The sequence below is a fragment of the Typopeltis vanoorti genome, chromosome 14, assembly GCF_054136105.1.
Source record: "Typopeltis vanoorti isolate ZY-2024b chromosome 14, IOZ_Tvanoo_1.0, whole genome shotgun sequence".
Classification (NCBI taxonomy): domain Eukaryota; kingdom Metazoa; phylum Arthropoda; class Arachnida; order Uropygi; family Thelyphonidae; genus Typopeltis; species Typopeltis vanoorti.
The window spans coordinates 83473155-83499174 of record NC_143562.1 but is presented as its reverse complement, the minus strand read 5'-3'; the positions used below and the strand labels follow the sequence as shown (position 1 = coordinate 83499174).

The 26020-nt window shown below is 33.2% G+C and overlaps 1 protein-coding gene across 1 annotated transcript in view; it reads right to left on the bottom strand.

The window, feature by feature from the left end:
* The window catches only part of LOC150099717 (acetyl-coenzyme A synthetase, cytoplasmic-like), a 109866-nt gene that overhangs the window by 29706 nt on the left and 54140 nt on the right, over nt 1-26020 (bottom strand). Inside the window, exons 2-9 of the mRNA XM_090404526.1 lie at nt 20351-20442; nt 19150-19253; nt 10026-10098; nt 8137-8212; nt 6396-6507; nt 4375-4490; nt 2705-2897; nt 2395-2528 (exon numbers count right to left, since the gene is read on the bottom strand). Coding sequence (XP_090260652.1) covers nt 2395-2528; nt 2705-2897; nt 4375-4490; nt 6396-6507; nt 8137-8212; nt 10026-10098; nt 19150-19253; nt 20351-20442 — 900 coding nt within the window. The remainder of the gene's footprint in view (nt 1-2394; nt 2529-2704; nt 2898-4374; nt 4491-6395; nt 6508-8136; nt 8213-10025; nt 10099-19149; nt 19254-20350; nt 20443-26020) is intronic.

Here is a 26020-nt window from a genome sequence, read left to right as displayed (position 1 = left end):
TTTTGAGTCACTAATATTGTTTGTGGTATTAAAGCAATAGTTGAATTCCGAAAAACATTACAGTTCAAGCTTATAAAACGAAACCAAACGACAAATTCATGAAATCACTGGTCAGTGATTTGTTCTTTCTAAGAGCTTTTCAGACACGTAGATCCTTAATAGTTCCAGTCATTCCATTGATGTTTTCATGCCTCTTGCATTTATAGCCAGAAAGAATCCAATCACTCGAAACTAAAATTCAGAAACTATGGAGGATTCTAGACTTAACAATATTCTGGGTTCAACAATGAAAGAAAACGCATCCTTTGAACTTTCAAACAGCATAAAACAAACCTTCAAATATCTGCACATACGCCCGTATATCGTTCCTATTTTATAACAGACCGGTGTGGGTGGAAGTTTGACTGTCATCATCTGGTATTCATTCCGAGTGATGATAGACGCACCCAACTGTGGGGATATCAGAGAAGCAGCATGCATGTGGTAAAACATTAAAATGGCATTTATTCAAAAATTAATTTCAACCTTTTTATTTATTTATTATTTTTTTAAAATCTGTTTTTATCCATAAACACTGAAACTGGGGGTTAGGAAAAATCGAATATCCAAGGAAAGTTTAGTAAATGAATTGCAATATTTACTGCCCTACTTGAAACCATCTTGAATATTTCCTTACAAACGTCTTGCAATTAGAACCCGAAAGTTCCAAACAATGGGACCAAAGATTCGCATATGACTGACTGAAGACCTCACGTGGAAGCAGTGAATAGCCGTAGATTTTCTTTGTGCAGTTCTTTCTGCGCTTGTTCGAAGAACTTCTCAAAAACAAATACGTTGAATGCAGTCCAAGAAATGAGAAAACGTCTTTTGAAATCACATAAAATACGTAGCAGCGGCTGTCTCTATAGGCAGCTTAATGGAAAAATCCCCCCCCCTCCACACACACACACACACGAGAGAGAGAGAGAGAGAGAGAGAGAGAGAGAGAGAGAGAGAGAGAGAGAGAGAGAGAGAGAGAGAGAGAGAGAGGCGTACATTTGTTCCATTTGAATGCGCTAAAAATGAAGACAGTTCGGCACTGGACGCTATAAAAGTAATGGACACATTAGCTGCGTCTTGTCGGCGAAGGATATTCGAAAACTGTTTTAGTATTTCATTTATTTCGTATGTCTTAAGAAACTAATAAATAAGAAATCATTTTCAAGAAGTGAGAGCTTTTTTTTTTTTAAATTTATGCAATTTAAGTATTTTGAATTTTAATTATTTTTTATTAGTTGGATTTCGATATACGTATTTTATTTGATGATAAGTTTATCAACAAAGTACCTGAGCATTTTTGAAATGAAGCAATGCAGATTCAGATTCACAACAATAGAGTCTATCGAGTTATGAGATAAGTTGCAGTGATCTAAATCATCCGTTGTAAGGAGACGATGACTTCTACGAATATGTTCTCAAAAATCCATGATAATTCCAGAACTTAAAAAAAATAAATAAATAAATAAAAAAACAAAAAAAAAAACTTGATTCTATTTAGTAACTAATCCTACGACTTTATTTTCTGAAGAAACTCTCGTTTTTAATCGGGGAACTCATTGAACTCGACTATAACACCCACACAGGTATATATACAAATAAATATTAATTACAATTAGGAATGTCTTTTTTTGTGTAACAAGCCGAAGAGATGGACTGAACAAGCGCAGCGATTATGAAAGCAGAGCCTGGCTCTTCTGCCAATTCAAAACATATTTGGACTTAAACTATGCAGTTAACACACGTTAGCAGCACAGTTTTAGTTCGAGGATTTATAGGATTTATTTTAGTTTTATTTATATCTATTCTAACTCTTCTATATTAATCTTTTTTTTATTGTCTTTGCCAGTAGAGCCTGGTTCATTCAAGTGCAACAGACTTCCTCTATCTTAAACTAATTTCAAACATTCCATTATGTCTCTTTTCTGTCTATTATTAGACACATTTATATAACAGCTAAACAATCGATTTTCGTAGCGGTGATAATAGTCATCAACGATATTTATTCGGTTTAGTTCAAACAAAAGAATCCAGTTTTTGAGGGGCGAAAAGACCCGCGTTCGGTGAGACAGGGTTTTTTTGCCTCTCCGATTTTTTATTCTGCAACACAAGCAGGATAATCTTAATAGTCATTGATGCTTGCGCAAACTAAACCGTACTATAAATCGTAAACTAGCATTGAAATTATGTTCGTTTCTAGTAAAAATAAATAAATAAAAAAAATGATTTTGATGTAGCAGTGTGATCTTGAATATGTATATATACCGTTTGAACTGCGCAATTCAAATATGATACGATGCATTTTTTCCCACTTATTGAGATTCCAATAACGCTTCCACGGATAGGTGGCGCACTTACCTAGTTACGTAACTGTCATCATATTTCATCAGAGTGCGCAAAGCTGTAGGAGCGGTATAAAAATGAGTTGCCCTGTATTTATCGACTATCTGCCAATATCTACCAGGACTTGGATAGTATGGCACTCCTTCGAACTAAGGAAGATAAAAAATAAACAGGTAATATTACTACGCAAGTAAATCCTATAAAAATTCAAATCAGAGCATTATAACGAAATGAATTAGATACGGTCTGCCACATGGATTTAGACATTATTACGCATGAGTTATTTGATAGTACATATTAATGTCGTGTGTGTAGAGGTACTTACCATCACTATGGTGGCAGCATTAAGAAGGGATGCATAAACAGTATAAGTGTGTCCCGTAAGCCAGCCGATATCAGCTGTGCAAAAAAACACATCTCCTGGATGATAATCGAATACCATTCGAAAAGAGTAGGTTCCGTACATCATGTAACCTCCAACAGTATGAAGAACCCCTTTGGGCTTTCCGGTGGACCCACTAGAACATAACAGCACTTATTACCTGATACGTAATAACTAATAAAAGAACAATATTTGAACTTTCTTTATAAAATAAATAACTCCTCGAACCCTTTTATTTCCAAAAGGAATAGGCGTAAGTAACTTTTTGAAGATCGATGAGCAGACAGTCTCTAACCATCACCTATTACTGACAGCTGAGCTCAAGCCTATCAGTGAATGGACACTTTCAAGGAAGAGATTATGACAAACAAGCGTTGTCGTCACGTGATTTTAAACCCTAATAGTATGTTATGTCTGAAATAGTGTGAGTTCTAAGATCAGTTTGTCTGAATAGCGAAGTTGAAACCCCAAGTTCCCGAAAAGTAAAACTCTACTTTAACTTTGATAAAGATCTACTAACTGGGGGAATGTCAATTTAATTCTTTATATCGATATTTTATATATAAAGAATTTATATATAGATATAAATTCTGTTAGTACAGATATAAATTATACATAGACAAAAATATATAAATTTGGTGAGTTAAAATTAGATAGTTCCGGCACCCTGCCGTAGAGACCAAATATGACAGTTTTCCTAGTCACTTCAGGTATTCAGTAAGTAGTGGGACCGGTGGTCTCATATGGGGCAATTGAATTCAGGTCTCACCTAAAGGGATTTAATAAATATTTATGCCCACCGTGAGATTGGAACCATCCTCCGCTCTCATTCTAACCGCAAACTTCAAAGTAAGTTTGATGAGCAAAAAGGCTAACCAGTTTTCGAAGAGTTTATAATCTTCGAAAAATTTAATGCATGTTTCTAAAATATTAGTAATTTACAATTTAATTATTTTTCTGGGGTAAAGGCAGAGCCACTTGAAAGCTAGAATTAATAGATTCTCCGAAGAATTTTTAAGACCTACTTAACAACTTTTCGTTCCCAGTCATAAAAGATGTAGTGTACAGTAATGGAAGACTAATCCTTTAACATGCTGCAGTGTATATATATTCGGTACCGTGATGAGGAAATCTGATATCCTCAAGAATCCATTGTACTCGTAGCTGCTAGTTCTAGTACCTGTATGCACACAGACGCTATTTACGTTGGTATCTGGAAGAGTGGTGAGATCTCCTTTATGCATCTTCATAAGGCGAGCCTGAGAATCTCTTATTCAGACAATCGCCGATAATTTATAACCTCGGTTGTGCATCTGGATCTGATGGGGTTGATTCCTCTAATATAGAAGGGCAGAAAAACAATAAGTAACTAATTAAAATAGGGCATCGTACTAAGTTGAAAAGATGGGGGGGGGGCCCAAATCGAAAACATCACCGTTTGTTATTCCTCGTGGAAAGATGCGAACAATCCACCTTTTGGGAAGTCCCGATATCTCCGAAGAATGAATTACAGTCCAGTAGCTGTCTCTTCCTGGTTGCTCATTCTCGAAATAAGGAAGACATAAATAAAAGCACACTTGACATGCCTAGGTTTTTAAAGTTCTAATTCTTACCTCGTATACAAAATAAAAAGCGGATCTTCTGCATCTACCCATTCTGGGTCACAGTGCTCATCGACGAGTGCCATCTCCTTATGCCACCAGCAGTCAAGAGTCGGGTTCCAGTATGTCTAAAACGAATATAAGATGCGTGTTATTCATGATGTAATATCGTATTGATTTCGCGCTGGCTTTAAAAATATAAAGAGTACTTTTCTTCTGGCAATCTATGAAATGTATTACATTATTGTAAAGTAGATGTAGACGAAATTTAACGAAGCAAGAGAATAGGAAATATTTTACGTTTTCTGTAATTGTAAGAGGACACACACACACACACACACACACACACACACACACACACACACACACACACACACACACACACACACACACACACACACACACACACACACACATTTAATGTCATTCATGGCTTACTGTCCGTCACTGTTAGTTAGTGTCAGAAACTCATAGTAGTGTATTTTTCTGCAGGAAGGAATACGGTTTTTCATCCTTGAAAAACATAAATCCATTCCTTAAATATTTAAGTCTGTTAAACGAACAGAACACGATTCTGAGTTTAACTACTCTTCATGAAGCAAGTACCTTAATCAGGGAATTAAGGCACGTATCAAGCTTGAAGCAAAACAAAACTTCGTGACTAACACAAGCTAATGATTATAGCTTGTTCCTGCCTGCACATTTATGTGGCAATTTTCATTATAAGGAGAGACATAGATTAACATTTTCCTCTCTCTCTCTCTCTCTCTCTCTGTTTGTGTGTGAAGTGAAACAAAGTTGCATGTAGCTCTGATGATAATGACGTACAGAAGCATTTTAACCAAACGTAAATATAGAGACACTGACGCCAAGAGTCGGTGTCTCTATATTTACTCTACTCTACTAAATATACTCTACTAAACATCTTACTACTTACACAATTATATATTTACGATACTACTTTTCCTAAAGTCTGATAATCAGCACGTAAATATTAAAATAATAATAATATTTTCTTCTGCAGAAAAGTGGGCTTAAAAGAGTTAAATCCTAAAAGCACAAAAAGAAATAATATATAAACACTATATATATGGCTCGAAAAGTATTTAATAGCTTACCTCTCTAATACGAAACGAAACCAACATGAACACAGAAAATCTGATCACAGAGTAATTAAATTTGTCTAAGAATATTGAAAATCTAAAATGACAAATTAACCACTAATGCTAAAAAAAAATTATTTGTCTTTTATCATTTTGAAAAAAAAATTTAAATGCAATGAATTTTATTTGTATTTTAATATTATAATGTAATTATATTTATAATTATATTTATTTATATTTGCAATTTCGATGCAGAACGCAAAATATGCAATGCGATGCAATATTACACGTATTATGTTATGTCATTAAGCATGGAACTTATCTGATTTTGCAGAACTTTAAATAAAAAATTCCATCTCATTTCAAATAATAATAAATCTGTGTAGTAAAGTGGGTGTGTATTCTAAATGGCACCAAAAGAGGGCGCCAATTTAGAATTAAGAAGTTGTAAAAAGATGAAACTCAAATACATTTCCATCTCCGCAGGCGATTTAGTCTTTATCAAAGTAAGCAGGTCGATGTCAGTTTAAGGTGACGTAAGGCCTTCACTGGTCTAGAGAGAGAGAGAGAATGAGAGAGAGAGAGAGAGAGAGAGAGAGAGCATCTATCACGCTTGCTACTTGAGGCAAGTCAAGCAGTTGTATCACAGCATATGAAGTATGAATTATTTGTAGGCCATTTGTACTATCCATGTATGTATTTTTATTAAACATTGATTTACTGATTTTCTATTAAACAGAAACTAAAAATGAAATACTCTTGAAATTGATTACATTGCAACTTCAATTATTCCGGATTCCACTGCAATTACATACTGATGTTTCTAGGGGAGAAAATTCTTTATTTGTCGCACGTCAAGACTTTTCGTTTTAAGATTGATACTAATCTCAAAAATTTAGTCACTATCGGTTTAAATCTTTCTTTGTGTACCTTTTCGTAGAAATCTAAATCAACTCCTTTCAGATCGTTAGGTTGCACTGAGCTACTGCACTTCTGTCGGTTGAGATTCTTCACAACGAGAGTGCAAATCATCTGGTGCCCTCTAGGAGTAAATAAAAGAATCTCGTAAGAAATATTTGGTATAAATCAGACAATATTAACATGCTATGTATTAATAGCTTTAAGATTCGTGTAAGTAATAACTAATGATTAAAAGAAATGCATTATTTTAAATAAATCAAAATTAAAAATATATATATTTGATTATCAATGAGTATTGTTTAACAAATAAAAAAAAAAAGACAATCCTTATAAAATCAAAGAGCTATAAGTGTAATGATTGTAAAATGATTGTAAATGACTGCTCGTCTAGAGCAGGCTTTTACAATCATTTTAAGCATAAACATAAACATAAAACTTTGAATCACGTTTTATTAAAATGTATTATTGCTTTAAAATAAATCTGAAAAAAATATATAAATTACGTGTGTGAGATTTTCGTGTTTTTAATAAAATAATTTATTTTTACATTAAAAGTATACTTTTCAATAATTTCAAAATTAAATTTAATATGAAATTCAAGAAATTTTCAAAAGCTCATCGATTGGTAGACTGTAGGATAATTAAAATATGGTACATTTTACTAGAGAGAGAGAGAAGTTAGCTTGTAAAGTTAGCTAATAGCAATCGTTATTTTCAAAGGATGGCCTCTTTATTTATTAGATATGTTTTTCAAAATTCTTTATGGTGTTTACAGGAATCAGATGTTTAGTATACTAAACTGTGTTTTGTTTAAACCAATCAGGAATGAAGTCCATCGAAGTCAGTGTAGACCCAAAGGGTCTACACTGACTTCGATGTCCAATATACATACGTATATTGGATATGAGCGATAACACCAGTGGAACCATACATCATTGCCGTCAGTCTGGAAATGAGAAACAGCAAGCTGGTAATCCTCGTATTAGCGGTAAGATTAATCACCCACTCAGATTTAAATGAGATACGGACTAATGTAAGTTATTTGGTGTTGGAGTGATTTACATGGCACACTTTATATTTCCAAACGAATGTTTGCGAAACTGAAGTCGTTAAATTACAATTATGTTTTAAGCTATGAATTTTTGCTTAAATTAGGAAGAAAGGTTATTTATTACATAATAGAAATAATTCTGCGGATATTCCTCCGGCAGTACTGGATTTAACTGTACCTACGGCATCAAATTATGGAGGATGCCACATTACATAATGCCGCCACTACTGCCATCTGTACCTCTCCAAATGTACTTTTGTCTGTTGTCTGTTCTCTGGTCGGTTTGCTAGAGGGAACCCTACAGCTTTCGCATGAGAACAGTTAACTCATCTTCATTTGAAAAGCTAGGACTAAAAGAGCTGCGGCTATTTTATTTCCTTGGTGAATAAAAAGCGTTAGGGATATTTTATAATTTTTAATTATATTAATAACTATCGTTTTAAATTGAAAATTATTTATCTTATGATTTTCGCTTTATATCAATTATTATTTCTTATTTCTTAGTTATATAAAATCTCTGTCTCTCTCTCTTACATTTAAAGGGTTTACTGATTGAAGTTTGTATTTTTTTAGATATTAATAATTGAATAACAGGTAATTATTTTGGTATGTATTGTTTCCTTTTTTTATTTCTTTTCAAGATGGCTTTTTCTCATTCAAACTCAGTGTTTTAAAAACAATGTAAAGAAAACGACTCACTTCTCTTCGCATATCTTCAAGGCGTCGTTAACTATTTCTTTCAGTCTAATTAGCTTCGTGCCTCTGTAAGCGCCATCTGCAACGAAACGAAAATATATTATAATCTAAGTAAATAAAAGGGAGAGAGAGAGAGAGAGAGAGAGAGAGAGAGACAGAGAGAGAGAGAGAGAGATTTCCAATAAAGGGTACTTAGGAATTTTTAGATAGATTTGCGTATTTTTTACAAAGACTTTCCGATCATTTGGAAAACCTTAAGGATATCACTTTAAGATATGCGTATCTGAATACAAACATTGACTCAGTGAGACCTTTGTGGAGACAACAGCTTTTCACGTGATTATAAATCCAAATCAGTTCAATGCACCCACTTCTAAATTTAATCGAATATATCATTGGAAAAATATATTTGATATTATATGATATTTAATTTAGGATTAACTATGAAGCGGGACATAATAATTCAAACTAGTCTGTCATTTATCATCATATTGTTTTCTAGCAGTGGCGAATTCTCCACGCCTGCTATGCAAGCTCATTAATTGAGAAAGAAGTAATATTTATTTGTTAATAAATGCATACATTTATAAGCATTCCATTTAGGCTTTTATTTTTGTAGACAGAAGACGTTTTAAGCTTGCGCGGAAATAATTGAGCTTTGCGTTGTGTATCGAAGGCCGGCGCTAGTCAAGCTACCTTGGCTTGCTCGGTTGTGGGAGCATCCAGGTCCTCGCTTCAGCACTGTGATTTCATGCGCGCGCATAGCCGTTTCCGCTCCCTCCACTTCATCTCACCCTGTTGCTTAACACGGGCCATACGCAGTCAAAGCAGCTCTAGCCAGTGAGCTTCAGCCAGCCTTTACAAGCGCGCGTGTTGCTTGGGAAAATTAAGTCACAACCAACTTTTTATGACGATGTTATTGACCAGTTCATAAAGAAGAACTTTAGGGTAGAATTTGTATTCAAGTAGCTAAATGGAAAAAGATAGAATATCATTTGTAAAATAAATGTTGTATTTGTATTATCAAATGTACATAAATTTCTAAATACAGTGCATAGTTTTAAGTGGTCAGTAATTAATTATTCCGCTAATCAGACTTCAATCATACCTCTCACTCCCTGAATGATAACAAGAGCAACCGCGAATTTCAAGACCAGCATTCGCCCCTGTTTTCTAGTTGTTATTCATAAATAACGTAAATCACAATAAACCAAAACTTCAATGTGCCAAATGTTTAGCATGTTACGGAAGTGTGCGACTGTTTTGCAAACAATAGGAATAGCTGTTTCATGATTCCATTGGTTAAGAAAATTTGTGTCAAATCTCTCCACTACTCAAGTGTAACGTAGCTGATGTAATGAGGCATTCTATTTTCAACTCCAGATATCATATGATTGCACATCTCAATTTTCAAGGGATAAAAATAGATACAACTTCGCAAGTGTTTTGGTTAAACTGTCCATTTTGCAACTATTTCAATGCTGTCCTTTGAACCCACTCACCTTTCGCCCTAATTGCCTAATCTTTGGTAAAATAGTAAAAATCCCTGAGTACTATTCGAAGTGTGAGTCTTGTTTACAAAAAATAAAATAAAAAAAAAAATGTTTTTTTTTTATCCATAGTTTAAAAATATTCTTATTTTAATAAACACATCACTCAATCTTAATCTCGTAAACCTCTGTACTTGTAAATAGATCTTCCAATTAAAAACCACAGTAAAAGATTGTTGCATAAAATAACTGGAAAGAAATTTATTGTATTTAAAATTATATTTGAAATGAAATAAAGACAGATTTGCATTTTTATAGTGATATTATCGTAAAATTTATTAAATATTTTGGACTGCTAACTATAGAATATTAGAAAACAAACAAGATATCTAACTGACTTACCAGCAGTTACAATAATCGAACACTTAGCATCCATAATTCTCTCTGCAAGGGCTTCGGCAGAATAACCACCAAACTTTAAAAAAAAAAAAAAAATCGTGAGAAATTTTGTTAAGTTTTTTTATTTCTTTGAAGAAAAAATAAATTATTTAAATCTAGGCATTTTTAAATACTCACTTTAAGGATTGTGAGTCTAAATTTGCTTCAAGCACTGGCATTCTTTGTCTGGTAAAGAGTTTTTCTTATTAGTAACAAATATGAACCATTCGCTACATTTCTAGCGACCTCTAACGATGGCGAAGTGATATTTTTTGTTCGTAACAAATACGTCCGAAAATAACAAATGTTGATTTAATGCCATCCGAAAATCAGCAGGTAGTAGAAACCTCTTTATTCTGTTGAAGAACTTTCCCAAGTTGTTATTGCAACTGTAAAGGGTTGCTATGGTAACTGATTTTGCGTTTGACGTATTTCTTTGTGTGCTACCGAGTGGAAAAATCAGAAAGCCATTGATTTGTGTGCATTTCATAAGGGTATAAAGGCGGTGATTTGTGGTTTTTGAACTGACGGGAAAATAACTCATAATATTTATTATGAGTTATTTACTTGAAGCGGTATGTTTTAGACAATCATCTTGCAAATGAGGTAAGTAATGTACTCGTATTTGAATTTCAAAAATCACCAAAAACAATGAGACAAACGCATTGTGTGCAATGCACTTAAATGTACTAAATGTATGTTTTTTATAATATTGGCATCAATCAATCATTTACAAATAGCAGCAGGCTATGTTCCTCATTTACATAAGTCACCTTGATAACTCTGCTACTAGTATGTTCTTTCTTGGGGTTATATCAGTTGTTTGAATATCATTTTGGTTCTAGGTGTTTATCAGAACTTTCCAGACCTCCTCCCCTCGTACGCGTGCATGATAACAATAACAACAAAACACAATAATATATATATATATATATATATATATTAGTTTTCCGGAATCAACTATGGCTTAACGTGCATCATATAGTTCCACAAGACTTCAATAGAGGAATCTACAGAAAAAAATGCGGAAAAGATGCAAAAAAAAGTAACAAAGATCTCGAGAGAATGGGATGTAGATTGTGAAGACATTGAGACTATGTGCACTGCAGACAATGGTAAACAGGAGAAAGAAAGGTGATATGATAGCGAAATGTAAACTTCTCATAGTGTGTTGTGAGCTATCAACTTTTGAAAATTTTCGTTATATGAAAGGTGAGGAGAAGACAAGGGGGGTCATCCGTGATTTGTGTGAGGTTAAGAGAGGGGCGACAGCTATATATTTTCTCTCACAGAGCGGTAAGTGAGTTTGCCTATTGAAGCAGTGAGTGCATCCAGTGTGAATGAGTTTAAGAGAACGTATGACAGATGGTGTGAGTGATCTACCGGTCTCCCTTGATGAGCCCTTGACTTCTGGAGGTCTCCGATAATAATTCTGATAATAAAGAATCAAATAGCAATTAGATTCATTAATAAGTTATTTCCGATAACAAATAATTAACGGCTTTGCTTTCTGATGATCATAAATTTCAGCAATTTTTTTAATAATAATAATAATAATTTATTACATATAATACATACAATACATAGTTTTAATTACGTATGATACAACATTAGATGCATTTGTTTACATATGAAACAACATTACTTACATTTGTTTACGTATGATTCTGATAATAATAATAATTTTTTTTCGAAATAATAATTATAATAATTTATAATATATGATACATACATTACATACTTATCATTACATACATTTGTTTACATGTGATACATTTATTTTTATTCTTTTATTTTTTATTTTTTTTTAAATCTTGGATGAGATGATCCTTGTAGCTTATTTATGAGCTTATCTGAGGATGACACCAGTTTATTGGGTTTTTTTGCTGTGTTGGGAAGCTATGAAATCAAATCTATGTTTAATTGGCTTGATTTCCACTGCGCCCAACTTAGAAATTCCTACGCGCGCGCGCGCACGCACGCACGCACGCACGCACGCACGCACGCACGCACGCACACACACACACACACACACACACACACACACACACACACACACACACACACACACACACACACACACACACCAACTTGGAATGTCTTGATGCGTTGCTGAACTGGAAGCCTGAACGAATATATTGAATAATAATAATAATAATAATAATAATAATAATAATAATAATAATAATAATAATAATAAATAATAATAATAATAATAATAATAATTGTCGTCCTGTTTCAGTCATTAAACGGGAAACCTGTTGGACAATGGTCCATTTTATTACTAAGAATAAAATTATTACTTAGAATAGAGTAGAACTTTCGCTTAAGCGCTTTCTTTATTATTACTATTATTAAAATTTCAATTATACACAAGAATCATCTTATTACTTTTAAAAGCATTCATTCTTTGCGCTTTCAGTGTTCCTTCGCGCAATGTGTTGCACATGCACACTGCTATTTATGCCGAAAAAGTACCTCCTCTATTCGCTAAGTGCAAGTGTAGGTGGCGTCTTGTCCGTATCTCTCTAGCATCCATTCATTTAATAAATGGCTCTTCCCTATCACCTATCCATCCCTGTCTTTCTGTAGATTACACGTTCTTGACTTATCCCATAGTTGACAGGATCGATATCACTGGTCTCTTCAAAGTTTTCTCATCCAGTCATCTGAATCATTTATGCGCTGTGGTTTGATCAAGACTTTACACGATAATGGAGTGTAACTGCCACATCCTTATTTCAACTGGCCAGTGTTATTTTCATCATTATTCTACTCTACATAACTGTATGATCTTTAGTTTTCTGTCTACATCACCCCAAGATCCGTTTTGGTGATGTAGACAAGCGCTTCCCAAACTGTGGGCCGTAAGTTTTGTTGAATGGAGCCGTGAAATAATGTAAACAAATTTAAAATATTTTAAGACAAAGTAAATTTTTTTATCTTAAAAGAGACGTATTTAATTTTTATTATTTCTTTTTTGTTATTTTTTTTATTTTAATGGGAAAAAAAGTACACATTGGTGTTGGTTCACAAATTTTACTCCCTACGTATTTCGGCGCTTAATGAATATTAAGCGCCGAAATTCGCAGAAAGTAAAATACTATATGTGTATTTTAGTATATTCTGTATATGTCTGTATTACGATTTTTTTTTCGATGGGGAGGCCGTGAAATATTTTAATTTTTCCAAAGGAGGCCTTTACATCCATAAGTTTGGGAAGCACTGATGTAGACTATCTCCTCTAGTATAATCCCAACAATGAAATATACAGTCTTCCATTTGTGGATCCCAAACATCAATCTATTAAAGTGATATCCTCTCATTTAACTACTTTTACAGTTTATTCATATCTTCTTGAAGAACCGATACTACCACTAATACAGTAGTTGTTACATTTTCTTCGTTACACAGGGATTCAGTGTACTATTCTGAATATATGCTTTTTTTTTTTTATAAATATACATTTCACAAAGAGATTATTATTATCATTCAGGCTATTTACAGCTTATTTAATTATTGAAATTTTTACTAACATTGACATTTTCTAAATGTAAAAAAAAAAAAAAAAAACTGCATATTAAATTTGTCTGTTTTTAATGAAAAAAATAATAATAAATCCTAACGATGTTTCCCATAATATACCTGTACAAACCATTTCGAATATAAGCACAACAATACTTGCTCGCTGAAGCAACTCTGAGCTTCATAGTTACTATTCGAAAATTTCGAACATATAACTACATCATTCATTGAAAAGGGGTTACGGGATCATAAGAGATCACTTCAAAATTACTCTAGTGGTATTCTTGTTACTAGAATTAGTGGGCGTGAGTGATCAATCAGTCAAAAGTTTCGCATTTACCCTTCACCTGTAATGAGAAGAACAAGTAGAGTATAACTACCACGACTCGGCGTAACAAGTTATATCAGCACTCTTTTGTTCGCAAGTACTTTGCAGTTGCTTAGCCACGTATAAATTCGTGCATGAATGAAATAATCTTCGACGCGCCATCTATGAACACGAAAACGAAATAACAAAAAAAAAGATAGTTGTTTATTAGTTTTATTATTATCCTTCTTGGTTTTTAAATATACAATATTATTAAAATCATCCATATTTCAGTGTTATTTTTAATTATTATTTTATTCTCGGAAACTACGCTGTCTTCTTTGTGATATGGCATCTCTGTAGAAATATTTTGTCTCCCCTCCCCCTCGAAAACATTAATTTTCCCATGTTACACGAATTCTACCATCAACTTCAAGTCAGTAAACTTCCTTCTTATTACTGAAGATCGCCGTAGTATGTTTAGATGGGTTTTCTTTTTTAAATAATCTGTGGAGGCGAGGACTACTTGCACGAAGAACAGTTTATGAGCCTTCAGAATAATTTCTCGCACGCTAATATCACTTGAATACACTTTCTCTAGTAAGTAACAGGTCCAAAGCAGTTAATATAACGCATTTGTGATTACACCCTTTCAGGCAAATTTGGGCTTCTGTCATCATGCTTTATTCCAGTAATAGTCCAAGATTAAAATTAAATAACACATTGATGTTGGCAATTTCTTAAACGAGTCAAAAGGTCTTATACCTTGGAGAATATTTCTTAAATGGTTACACCCTATAATGACATTTACAGCGTATGTAGCGAAGCAAAAAAATTAGGTAGCAGATCTTTTTCACTGCAGCTATAATTTCCTGAAGTACTCAGCTAAAACTTTTAAAAACTTCGCAAATATGGTCAAAATGAATGAGTTAACACATTAACACATACAAATACTTATCATCAAGCTTAATTCGCTAAACCATTAACTAAATCGTCTGCACTATATCTTCTATGAATGACGTAACGACACCATGTTTTGTAACCATTTTTCTAAATACGCAGGAAACTGTAAGTGTGTTGTTGTGTTGACTGCTAAAATAATCAATTTTCTTTAAAAAAAAATCGCGTTACTAGATTAATGTCTATTCCGGTTGTTTCCAAGTTAGTAGTGTTGCCAAATGAAAATTACTAAAAACAGCTAAATCTTAAAAAAAAAAAAGAGCTAAAAAGGAGTTAAAAATAAACATTGGAAGCTAAAATTTTAAAATTAGTAGCTGATACTTTTAAGTTATTTACTGTATTCAAGTTGAAGCGATATTTGCATATAAGTGGCTAAATACATCTTCCATTTGGTCTTCTGCGCTTAATTCACCCATATTTTTCACTTAGATTTTCAGCTTTATTATATGTGGCCATCGTTCCAATATTACTCAGTGTAGATGCTGGTAAGTGATAGTCTGTACAGCACTTGTTGTGACGCCTGAGGCCATACTTGACTGACAAAATAGCTGTCAGCATTGGCAATTCCATCTTTTTTCTTAATTTAGTTTTAACTACCTTCATGGAACTAAAAATTCGTTCAATTTCCGCATTAGAATTTGGCAGTATTAATAAATTTATTGCACACTGAGCAATTTCTTTAAATGGATTCATTCCAGATGCATCTTTATATTCTCGTACGTCAGTCCAGAATAGCTCAGTGTTTTCTATATTTGTCCATTTATTTTGAACTGGATAGTATTGTACTGGTATTCAGCAGCAGCAGCATCTTTTCCTGTTTTCAACATTATTTCTAAGATGGGAGTAGCAGGTTCTTTTATATGTTTTAGGATATTGTCAACAGAAAAAGAAGACATCATTCTTAAAATATTCAAGTTTTCGGGTAACCTTTGCTTAAGCTGTTTGAAGATACCAAGAAGAAACTGTCTTGCTCTACTTCTAAAATTTCGCTCATCATTTTGCGTTATTTTCTTTTGTATCATCAACTCTGAAATTTTTCTTTCAAACCTGTAACCAAGATTTGGACTGGGATCCAAATAGTCATCAATCTCTGACTCTGGGGGGTCGACTGTGGACGATGGTAGCACTAACATATTAGCAATAGAGCGAATCAAACGAGAAAGGTCTTCAAATAATCTCATCTTATCCACACTGTTAGATGAAAAAATTTTGTTAACTTGCTGAACTTGAACTAGAACAGGATGCAAAAATAAAAGATACAACAGATTCCTTTCATCTTTGTACATCTCCCACAAAATTTGAGCTTTATAACATTTCTCAGTCACACTCACGACTTCGAAGTGAGTTTTTAATTCCAACCACTGGCTGAGAATTCTGTCTATTGCAGGTTCAATGGAATATTACCTTGTTGCACAATTGCTTACAATTTTCAGAGGAGCATCATTTTTGTATGCTGCTTGTCTTGAAGAAATGTGAAAACCACTTTTCGGCAACTAAAAATTCTAATTTTCCTGGGAGAGATTCTGCACAAGTGTGAGACATTGCCAGTTGTAATGAATGCCATAAACATCTAATTAAAATTAAGGAAGGAATATATGCCTTCAGTTGTTCATAAACGCCAGTATTGACACCAACCATAACACTGGCATTGTCTGTACGGATTGTAATGAGATTTTTAATGTCCAGCTTGGTCAAGAGCTCTTTTTTCAGTGCAGCCACAATACCACTAGCGTCACACTTTTCTAGCACCACCATGCTCAGAAATGTATGCATAATTTTGTTGAATTTCCTACTATAATAAATGATGGCCATTCCTAAAATCTTATTCACTGTGATATCATTCGATTCGTCTATTAGTAAGCTGAAATTTTCATCTCCACTGTCCGCAATTAGATCTTCTTCAAAATGCTTACTTAGAATATTCTTTACAATTGCAGAGCACTTAGTTCGGTGCATTTTTACCTTTGGCATAATTTGACTGTCTGGGATGATATTTTTGCAAAGATCTACTAGATGATCGCAACTGTTGAATGATGAGTGACAACAAAGAAATAATGCTAACCTACCTTCAAAGTTCGCGGTCTCATCAGACTTTTTTTCACAAGCATATTTGTAATAGGAACAACCTTATATGGAACTGAGGCAAGATGTTTCTTAGTTTCGCTATGCGTTACAAGCTGACAATATTTAGCAGCTATATCACATCTGCAAAGCTTATAGTGGCTTTTTGTAGCGTCACCAGGAACTTCATACAACCATTTACTAAACATTCCCATTTGCAACCACCCCCTCCTAAATTTTTACTTGTAAGCTTTATTTTTCTCTTTGCTCATTTTTGAAGAAGGGTATACAACTCTTTACTGCAACGAATTACGTTCAGTCTTTGAAAACTTCCCACTCGCTATCGTAACTACAAACCGGAACACTGTGCAAAGACTAACTTGTAGCGATGCTATCAACTTTAAAACGACAAAATGGCAGACTGTTGGGCCACGTGACTGACTGACGTCATCATGCATTTGAAACGTGTACGATGCTCGTACCAAACGTACAATACAATTCCTTATCAAATGCGAACATCTGGAAAACTTTTAAAACAATTTCGTTAACGGTAAGTTATAAAAACAACTAAAAAGAGCTGAAACTAGTTCTGAAGGAACTAGATTTGGGGCTAGGTGTTAAATTGGCAACACTAAAAATTAGATGATTTGTGTCTTCTCGTTACAAAATGTAACTTCCTTATAAAAAGTATCAAAGTCAAGCAACATTGATTGTTGCAAGATGTTTACTTAATGTTTTTTAGAAAGGTTCTCTGGCGGCAGTTTATATCTCGTGTAAACAAAGAACAGTCAGATAAATGTAACTCTGAAGAACGTCTATAAAAAAAAAATAAATAAATAAACTGTGGAGGGAAATGGGTTTATCAGATATCGCTAAACACTTCACATTGTGAAAATGATAAAAACAGAGATTAATTGCTATTGTTTTGCTCGCAGTCACAGGTAGTATATCATGTATAATAAATGATACGAAATTGTTATTCAAATAAAATTTAACTTATATTATTATGAGTGGTTTTATCAACCAACGCAAAATGTATTTAGAACTGCTTCATTAAGCGAAGATACTGTAGTTCGCGCAAGCCATTGTTAGTCACATTTTGGCAAAAAAGAATTTAAAATTGTAAATATTATTAGATCTCGAGGACTGAATCATCGCGAATTTAAAGAATATTTGAGAGATATGGAAAGCGAATATGGCGATATCCTTTTTAACACCCATGTTGGAGGGTTAAGTCGCGGTACGATGCGTGCGCACGATTTGAAGAGCGAAATTCAGTTATTCTTGGAGATGAAAGACAACCCCCTTTCCAGAATTTAATGACAAGGACTGGATGTGTGACTTTGCATTTTGCGTTGACATTACTCAACATTTGAACGAATTAAATGTAAATCTTCAAGGACAGAACAAACTAATGAATGAAATGTTCGATAAAATAAAAGCCTTTGAAAATAAACTAAAAATTGGAATCGGCAACTGGAATCTAATAATATGGCTCATTTTCCAGTTTTGAGAAAAGAAAATCCACCTGAAACGAAAAAATATGGAGAGGAAATACAGAGACTACAAGAAGAATTCAGTTCGCTGTTCAAAAACTTACGCGAAAATGTAACTAATTTTGATATTTTCTCATCACCCTTTAATATGGACCTTGAAAGGGTTCCTGAAGAATTTCAAATGGAAATAATTGATTTGCAAAGCAACACTGAACTAAGAAATAAGTTTCAAAATGTTTTTCTTATTGACTTTTATAAGAGTTACTTTCCGACTGATAAATTTCCATTGCTGGTTACCCATTCCAGGCAAATAATGAGGTTATTTGGCAGTACTTATCTGTGTGAACAACTCTTTTCGAAAATGAAATTTGTAAAAAAATGATCGTCGAAATAGCCTTGATGACGAACGACTAAAAAATTGTATTCGAGTCGCAATTTCAAACATATCTCCCAGTATTGAAAAGCTTGCTGATGAGAAACAGAGCCAAATATCTCATTAATTAAATTCAGCAGCTATTTAATTTCTTTTGATTTAAAAAAATATGTACGTATACCAGTGTATATATTGAAAGTATTATTAATAAAAAGTAAATCAAATAAAAAAAAACTTTTCATTGTGAATCTATGTCGAAAATAACAAATTCCACCTCATAATTCTTTTTTTGGATATATTAAAGTATTTAAATACATTTTAGACTTCATGGAGGTATCGGTGTAATAATAATAATAATAAACTTACCACCACGGAATGCAAAAGTCCCAGCCTGGCACAAGCAAGCATTGCAATTACGAGTTCCAGAATCATAGGCATATAAATGGCAACGATGTCTCCTTTCTTTAATCCTGGTGATTACACGCACATGTAAATGATAGAACATTCGATTACTTAAAAAAAAAAAATCCGTGGCCGATATTCACAATATGATCATATATTTCATTGTTTTATCTAATGATAAGTGGTATTCGTATTAATGATTTGCTTTCTCATTTGTACTACACTACGTTTCCAAAAGTATACGGACACCTGGGAAATACAGAGAAAGATTAATGAGTAATACTGAATAACCGTTTCATATACGAGTATAACATTTCAAGACAATTTTCATAGGAAATTAACTTTATTTTTTCACAAAGAACCGTCTTGATTCGTGCTAGTTATATTCTACATAAGATTATCTTCATATGTCGAACCACTTCTCGAAACTGTTTATTCTGATTTAGATCGGCATTCTGAGTCGATTACTCTACAACAGGAACGCGGTTTTTTCCTAATTAATTGAATACCACGAAACTCACGCCTTCACACTTCCACCACATACTTTAGTTAGGGCTATGCATTCTTGATTTCGCATTTCTGCACTAGTTGCATGGACAAACTTCATAAGTGTAAGACCACCACCGTATATGGAAGCCTAAAGAGGCATAAAAAAAAGCATATTTGGTCTCTAGCAAGATTTATTATTTTTAATCCTTTCTCCATCCACAGTAGGGAAATTCCAGATTTCCCATACATTGAAAACAGACTACAGCGAAGTTCATCGATTCAAAGTCGTCTAGAATCCCGTTTTTATTATTTAAAATTCATAATCTTTCTAGCTGCTGTTCCACTTAGGCATTTTCGTTCATTCTTCATTTTCGCACAATATTCCCACACTCTTGCTTCAAGAAAGTTTAATTTCTCAGAAACCCATTTATGCTCAGCCTTGCAGTATGACCCCTAACTTCCTGTTAAATGTATCAAAATTATTGCAAGATTCTAAATGATTTCATTACATACATTTCAGTAATAAATCTACAATTGAAATTTATCGTCATAACGTAATGATTATAATGATAATTTGCATATAGGAGGCTCTCTTAATCTACAGTCCATAAAAATAGCTTTGATTTCACTGTGGAGAAGAATGGTGTGATTATAATGGCAATAAACGAACACTCACCTTTGCTTTTTAGTACATTGGCGAACTTGCATACTTTGGAGAGGAGCTGTTGATAAGTAAGAGTAGACGAATCACCAGGATGATTACCCTCCCTAGTGAGAAGACAGAATTTTTTTCAAGTAAAAAATATTAATAGTCACGTATAAAGTAAAAGAAAAACTTGGGGAAACCTTTGTTTCTACAACTAGTCTTCTTAGATCAATAAAGGAAATAAAACAGATTAAGGGTGTTGTTTTTAACATTAAACACATTCCCTATTTAATCGTTGGAGATATACGTATTGAAGATTCTCTTGGAATTACGCTAATCGGTACTAATTCAAAATATTCTCTAAACAAGTCATTCGAAGGAAATGCAATATTTTAGGGAACTTTACAGGATTGCTATGGTGAAGAGAACATAGTTGCATCTTACACTATGTTGAGCTTGTGCTCACAAATGATCGATCAACGTTATTAATCCAAACCATCTTTCAATCTATATCTGAAAGGTGACGAGGGGAACTGACCATATCTCTTCTGTGTGTGAAAGCTATGTTATAATATTATTTTTGTCTTATACATTCATTTATTACCAATAGACGCGCTGTATTCAAAATATTTAGTGAGATTGTAAAGGACTTTTCAAGAAAATTAGTAGAAGAATGGTTGTCAATTATAAATAAAATAAATCTTCTAAGACTTGTTATTTCCCAAATGGAGTGCGAGAGCGCCTTTAGTCCTAATTAGCTTTCGAAGACAGGTTGAGAGTCTCCAACCTTCCAACTTCGCTGAAAGTTGCGGAAGCCGTCAACGAATGAAAGCTTCGTAGTGAGAGAGAGAGAGAGAGAGAGAGAGAGAGAGAGAGAGAGAATATAACAAAAATCCGCCATCTTGTGATCCTAAACCCTAACACTCGTATTATTGTTTGTAAGAACTGTTATAAATTAATTTTTAAACATATGGTTTTTAAGAATTTGCATACAGAATATTAAAGTTAGTCATCAGGTGTTTAATGTTAGCATTAAAGCTTTTGCCGATCGAGTGAGATTCTCTTTTACTTTTGGGAGGTTCTGGAAATCAATGAAATGATATTTAGTGAAAACATGTTGGTGGTTCTGTTCTCCATACGAGGTGATGAATTGCATCGCTCGATATGAGACCACCTCTCCCCTTTTTTGTCGGCTGAACTGGCTTGAACCAGTTCGATGTTTGGTTTCTAGAGTAGGGATTCCGAGTTATGTACAAAATAATAATAATAATAATAATAATAATAATAATAATAATAATAATAATAATAAAAAATCACGGTACTAATGTACTATACAGTAGGTTTACAACCTTTCGGGGTGGAACAACACACACACACACACACACACACACACACACACACACACACACACACACACACACACACACACACACACAAAATTGAATAATTTAGTGAAGAAGATGTGTGAGTTACTAAAAGAAATAGAACGGAATCGCTTTCTTAATCATAGAGTGATATTCATCGATTAGCACCTTCATTAAATTTGAACACATTGTGATGTAAAGAGCTTTGTTTCCATCGACCAGTGACGTCATAATTTTGATTCAGTTAATACTGGTCAATTTGCGTTCATAACAATAAACGAAGGGAAAAACTCTTCCTACCTTTCTTCGTCTTTCATACTTTTTTATGTGCGACACAGCATAGATGAAAAAACAGAAATGTATTTTCAGATCGTTTGCTGTTATTCTTATTAGTTTCTCTAGACAGCTTGGTGTGGGCCTTCAACTTTGTGAACTACATAGTTTCTTTCTTTCTTTCTTTCTTTTCTTTTTTTTTTTTTTGTAAATCCCCGTCAGCTAATGGTATTAAGCGAGGTGTCACAATCCAAGTCATTAATATGTTTTTTTTTTTCCCCGATTTATCTTAGAATCAGTTAACCATTTCTAAGGCTTCGTCCTATGAACGTTGGGGCTATCTAAACTCGTCAGTAGACAGGAACAGTGAAGGAAAATTTTCCATACAAATATAATCGGCTTTGATGTGACCTTGGTTCAATGATAACATCCCAGTTTTTTCTAGACGTCTCAGTGAAGGCGTTCTAGCAAAACGTCGATCTTCACAAAGAGATCGCTTGTGTGTGTGTGTGTGTAGGGGGGAGATTTGGGTTTCTGTTTAGAAATGCAGCAGCTAAGGGAATGCTGCATGATAATATATGATATGTAAGATAAAACATTTAAGTTTTATCGTGCACTAGAACTCCTTTTCGGTACCCTTATTCAATAAAATATAATATTTTTTATTAATTAATAAATTTATATTGTTATGTTAGTAACAATATAAATTTATATATTGTTACTAACTTATAATTTATAAATTATATATTTAAATTATTTCCAATATAATTATGAAATTATTATAGTCGAAATTATTTAAGATTATTTATAATGCATTTTAATTACTTGATAATTAATTACTTAATTACAAATATTAAAAATTATTATGGGAATTGAAAATCATTATAATGAAACATTTTTAAAAGTATTATTAAAATACTGTTCATACTGTCCACTACCACCACCACCAACACTGGTATAATTTTTTTCGTATGTTCTCTCGGCCAATTTGTCTGTATTAGGAAAATGAAAAACCCGAGTTTCCGGGAGAAAAAAAGTCTTGTCAGCCACTAGAATATGAGAATCTAGAGCTATGAAGACAAACACCATTTTCAGAGGGCTATTCAGATATTTAATCAGAAAATACCTGTTAGGTTTTTGGACCACGAGATGGTTATAGAACGAGCAGAAAATACAGTTGTGTTCTATGCTTTCTCCTCTGAGCTTATGAAATCGTTGATAGCCTTGCTTTCAGCTATCAATGATGGCTAAGGATGGATATCAGTTGCACAGTCTTCCGAAAATTTAGTTAGGAGTAAAAGAACTTCAGTTACTCCCATTGGTAGTAGGCAAGGCTGTTTAATAATAAAATAATATTTAAAATAAGTTAAGAAAGGGACTTTAAGACCAATATGGCTTCCTTCGATGGGTCCTTGAACTTCAGCTGATGTCATGTAATAGTAATAATATCTGGATCTGAAGATTGAAATTCAACGACTTCAATAGTTCCAATTAGGAGCTAGAAGCATTACAATGAACATTAATCAAATGGGAGTTTTCCCAGAAATAATACCCATTAATGAAGCCTCCCAGATATAACATTATCTCAACTTCAGAAAACTGCACTTTTAGGAACATCTCACATTTTACTATCTAGTTGATAAAATTCGGCCTTTGGATAAGGCCGAAATTGGACTCCTTTGCTACTCAGAGATTTCATTATTCTGTTTCATGTTACTCTATGACTGTGAACTCTGTTAACTGAATATAATAAACAAATGCTTATAAATTTAATTAGTAAAAATGTTCAGTTTCCTGGAGTGTAATATAATATGTGGTAATACTGTATTTTTTATGAATACTTAATACCGATTTTTCAGAATACTTCTAAAAAACGTCATTATGTAATATATAAATGCACGAAATATTATGTAATATTATTAATGTGATTTTCTGTAAATTTTATTGAAGTTTCAGAAATTGCTACGCAGTAATCAAATTTCCTTGATATTCAAAACAATTTATTATTTAATTGATATTTACGCTATTAAATATGAAATCATTTTAGATGTCAATAAAAATTTTATTACAGCACATTAAACATTTCCTTACAAACAGGGGCGGCTCGTGCATAGGCACTACTGAACTGCAGCACCCGCAATTTTTCTCGATATATAAATATATTTATTGATTTATTTATATTTGCTTGTAATATTTAATTATATCATCAACAATCCTATACATTTCTCTTATTTTGTATAAAAATACTAAAAATATATCTTATAGCACTTAGGAGGGTGAAGGACGCTAGCGGCACTGTGTTTTCCACAGTGTCATATTGCTATGCGCGCAAGCATATGCACGTCATAGTGAGATGCGAGCTATTAGCGTAATGCGGCACTGTCCTTCGAGCAGTTCCACTGTTGTTTATGTGCAGTTTGGGCCAGTAATAGAGTGTTCGTAGTGTTTATCGTGTTTACTCCGTCTCTTTAAATATTTGGACATTACAATTAAAGACATAACATTTGTTGTAGTTACTTAAGTATAAAGAGCTAAAAAGCTTCATTTCGGCAATGAAAACATAAAACATTACTTAAATTAAGGGGAGTTTTTCGTTTTTAAAACTATGTGGGATTTAATATCCCCTTAATTTAAGTTTGTTATAGTTTTTATTTTAGAACATTATTGGGGTTATGATAATGGATTTTATTTTTAAGTAATTTTGGATTATACTAAGCTGTATAATTTTATCGATAATAAAGAATAGTTTTTTCATGTTTAATTTTTTTTTAAATTTTTACCATAATTTTGATATTTTATCCAAACACGTATGCACTGTACTTACAGTGTGTATGTATATTTCGAAAGTTGCAGCACCCCCACGATTTCAAGCCACGAGCCGCCACTGCTTACAAAACACATAAAAATATAACTTTAAATAACAAAAATTAGTCTCCGTCCTTTATTACACTAATTATATGACATAATATACTATTCTGAATCTTTTATTATACTTACGAGATGGTAGAAAATATTACCTCCATTTTAATACATTCACTCGATAACATAAAATGTTAGTCTCCATCTTTTATTACCACTCAGTAGATGGCAGCATAAACGTGTTCTGTTAGTATCACTCCCGTAGCTCATAGGATTTTGGGCATGAAGCCTTCTGCTAGAAGTGGGAAGAACTGATTTCTTTTTTCCTCTCTTTATCCAACAATAGATGGCACCAATTAGCACTTTAGTTCCTTGTGTTTTCTGTTACAATTTTTTAAACTGGTGCCTTCATTAACTAAACTGTTGCTGTTCATATATAGTGATTTTCGAAAAACAAAAATTGTCACTATACATTATCAACAAATAAGTTAAATAAATATTTTCTTATTATTCTTGTGCTGTGAATTAATATCGTTAATTACATTGACATTAACTGGCAACACATAAGCCTTTCTACTCGTTCAGTAAAGATTCCCATACCTTTTAAGCGGAAAATTAATGATAAGAATAGCATAAATGTTTAAATCAAAAGAACGAAAAATAGCAATTCAGTAAAGAAAAAGAAGAATAGAAATTAAAATTATCATAACAGAAAAAAAAAAAAAAACTTAGGTTGCAACCAAATATGTGCCAAAAGGCTAAATAAATCTAGTATCTGCTAAAATCAATCTTTCTAGAGAAAGAAAATGAGACTAAACAGTTGTAAAACAATCTGATCTTTATGTCATACAGTACCGAAGGTAGGTGTGAAGACTGCCATCTCTTTTTCCATATATGGCAGTTTAATTCTGTGCCATATATACGATAAGCCTCATATTCGGTAACTCTAAAATCAAATAAAATATCCAATTTCTTCTTAACTAAATAGAAACTTGTAAGTAAACATAAAAGAACAAATACATTGTAGTAGACAAAAGGAAGAAAAATGCTCCAGCCAGATGGGCACCCACAGAAAGCCCTTTATCGAACCAGGGACGCGCCAGCAGTGTCCCGCGCCTGTGTGCAAAACTTTAGTTGGCGGCCCATACCCCCCCCCCCCCACACACACACACAAAAAATCACTTTATAAAAACGTATCAGTGAG